General features: G+C 48.0%; 1 protein-coding gene across 1 annotated transcript in view; it reads left to right on the forward strand.

Annotated features, from left to right (window-relative positions):
- The first annotated feature begins 1,988 nt into the window (after positions 1-1,988).
- Positions 1,989-3,177, forward strand: part of org (oogenesis-related gene) — a 2,157-nt gene continuing 968 nt past the window's right edge. Inside the window, exons 1-4 of the mRNA XM_036211432.1 lie at positions 1,989-2,168; positions 2,239-2,440; positions 2,730-2,887; positions 2,946-3,050. Of these exons, the coding sequence (XP_036067325.1) occupies positions 2,037-2,168; positions 2,239-2,440; positions 2,730-2,887; positions 2,946-3,050 (597 nt within the window). The 5' untranslated portion in view covers positions 1,989-2,036. The remainder of the gene's footprint in view (positions 2,169-2,238; positions 2,441-2,729; positions 2,888-2,945; positions 3,051-3,177) is intronic.

The following is a 3,177-nucleotide window of genomic DNA, read 5'->3' on the forward strand; positions in this document are numbered from 1 at the left end:
AAAAGGGCACTTTGGGCATCAAGGGGCAAAGGGGCAGGTGCCCGAGCACCCAGCGCCCCCCCCTCTGCACGTGCCTGTCTGTAATTGTCTAAAATCTTGGGATCTAAATTGCTTTTCTTCAGCAAGGGCCTTACCACCGTTTTACATGCAGATGGGAAGACACCTGTCTGAAGAGAGCAATTCACAATATTTAAAAGCTCCAGCTCAAAAAATCCATAAAAAGATTTTAAAAGTGGTGTTGGTATAGGATCTAAAAGAGAGGTTGTCATAGTAACTTGGGAAAAAACTCTACCAAGCATCTTAGCATCAACCAGGACAAAACTCTCCAGTGTTTCCTCAGGTAATGTCAGTGTTAGTGATCCCTTTGGATGATCGTTCTGTAGTGATAAGAGACTTAGTCTTATAGCACTGATTTTTCCTCCGAAGTGGTCTGCAAAGGTTTCACATGTCGCTTGGGAATAAGGCATGGAATAATTTTTGGGATCTCTGTTAATTAAAGAATCAATTGTTTTGAAAATAATTTTGTGATTGTTTTTATTGTCTTTTATGATATTTGAAAAATAAGTTGTCCTAGCGCTTCTAATTTCGGAGTTGTAGAGTTTCAATTGTTCTTTTAGAATTACATAATCTTCCTTTTTTGTTGTTCTCCTCCATTTTCTCTCCGCTCTCCTGCAGTTTCTTTTCAGATTTCTGATTGGTTCATTTCTCCATGGCGCTGTAATATTTGATTTAAGAATTATTGTCTTCACAGGAGCAACTGAATCAATAGCAGATCTTAGTCTATTGTTAAAATCATCAACGATAAAATTACATGATGCAGGTAAAATTGGAGCAGGAGTTTCTTTAAAAGTATTAGTGAAATTTGCAGCCACTTCGGGGGAGATATACCTTTTCTGTACAGTTCTCACCGGGGCCTCCTGTTGACCTAAAATGACCAAACTAAAATATATACAGTAATGGTCAGAGATTGCAGTGTCCACTATAGAGGACACACCTGCAGACAGGCCATAGGTGATGATCAAGTCTAAGGTGTGACCTCTGTTATGGGTGGGCTGTGTAACATGTTGCTCAAATCCTAAAGTCTCCAGGAGATTTAAAAACTCACAGGCATAGAAATCATTATCGTTATCAACATGCAAATTAAAATCTCCGGCTAATAAAATTTTATCTTATCTTAAAAGGATTGGTGCCAAAAATTCAGAAAATTCATTGATAAAAGAGGAAGGGGGATTTGGTGGTCTGTTCATTGTAATTGATAAAACAGGAGGGCTATTAAAAAGAAAAGCATGGTACTCAAATGAAGAAAACTCAGAGAGCATAATAACTTCGGTTTGTATAGCTTGCTGAGTAATTGATGCTGTCCCGCCACCTCTCTTACCTTCCCTTATAGAGAATAAAAACTTAAAATTAGACGGAGAGGCCTCAGTGAGAATGACAGGTGCGTCAGTGCCAAGCCACGTTTCTGTCAAAAACAAGCAACTTAAATCATTGTCTAAGATAAGATCATTGACAATAAAAGACTTATTAGAAAGTGATCTGACATTTAAAAGGCCCATTTTCAATGTCACAGTAGAGTTCAATGATGGGGTTGACAATGGTTGAGTGGATGGTTTCTGAATGTGCACTGCTTTAAGGTTGATGAAACAACGTAAAAACCTGAAGGGGTCTAATGTCTTTCTTAATAAACATCTTCTAAATATCACGCTGATCTGGCGAAGCACGCAAGAATATTGCGCAGAAATAAACAGATTTACAGTACGTGGATTCGGAACTCCAGAATCTTTGTGAAACCACTCGGACCACTGGACCAGACGAAGCCTCTGGAAATAAAATCCATGAAAGACTTTGTCATGCACTTCTGTTCATTGGCGGGTTCTCGCTAATTGGCGGGCTCTGCTCATTGGTTAGCGCTGATTGTTTCATCCGCGCGCACCTGTGCCGCTCCCCACGCAGCTGCACGCGCCGCCATCATAAGCTCGCGCCGGAGAAACGTGCGTCCTCGCGCTTCTTCAGGTGAGCTCGCGGCTGGCAGCAGGATGGCGTCTGGACGGCGCGTGGACGCAGCGGAGCGGGGAGGAGCCTCTGAGGAGGCGGAGGGAGCCGTGGCCCCGCGGGACGGCGGGCTCCGCGCGCTGCTCCGCGGCCTCGTCTGGCCGTTCGGGCTCGTGGTTCGTACGTCTGACCGGCAGCTTCCGGTGCGCGCGAGGCGCTTCTGACGGCGCGCGCTGTCTGCTGCAGGTTCGAGTCTGCTCCAGAGCCTGGCAGCTGCTCGGCTTCCAGGAACCGCACGCGGTCACCTCGGCTTCCGGCCCCCCGCGTCCCAGCCGTCGGAAGCGCCTGCACCGTGTCACGCGCGCGCTGCTGTCCGTGCTGCCCCGGTGGGTCCAGAGCGCTCTGGGGTTCCCGGGACCCGCCAGCATCGGGGTCTCCCTGTCCCCAGGTGCTGTTGATACTGGCAGTTTGACCTTTACCCCCCAACCCCATTTACAGATCAGCTGATATCCAGGAAGAAAGTTTAAATTCGTGTTTTTCAACCAAAATGCGGCGGGGGGGGGGGGCTGCAGAGTTACTGATGACGTCAAACTTTGAGTCGTTTCATGTTAATTATTTTTACGTGGAATGAGTTCAAACTGTTGAAATGAAAACATCTATCCTTGTGATTTGGAGCCCCTCCAGCAGGTGGCGCCCTCAGCAGCTGCCTATGCCGCTCTGACCTCTGCGTCCCACAGAAATCCGGAGTTCTCCCACCAAACCTCACGGGAAAGGCAGCAAGCGCAAACAGGACGACCTGGATGACGAGGAGGAGGAGGAGCATCCGTCCTGGGTGGAAACGCTGAGCCAGGAGCTGGCAGACGACGACGGCCCGGCTGAAGATCCGGACTATGAGGTGGGTCCTGATGGTCCTCCACATGGAGGCGGAGCTCCACTGACCTCCTGTCCTTCAGCCCAGCTCCGTGGAGACGGACACGGAGGAGTACGCCTCCCACAACAACACGGAGAGCGACCTGGAGGCCCCAGGAGGAGGTGTGCTGATCCGGGACGTCCAGACGGTGAGGAGATCCTGAGAGTCGGACTCGGATCCACGTTAGGATGAAATGATTAAGAAGTCGTGGTGCAAAAACCAGAAATTCATGTCAGTGTAAGATCACAATTGTTTCATTTCTGGAAGGATGCCGC

This window comes from Oryzias melastigma, linkage group LG4, assembly GCF_002922805.2.
Source record: "Oryzias melastigma strain HK-1 linkage group LG4, ASM292280v2, whole genome shotgun sequence".
NCBI classification, from domain to species: domain Eukaryota; kingdom Metazoa; phylum Chordata; class Actinopteri; order Beloniformes; family Adrianichthyidae; genus Oryzias; species Oryzias melastigma.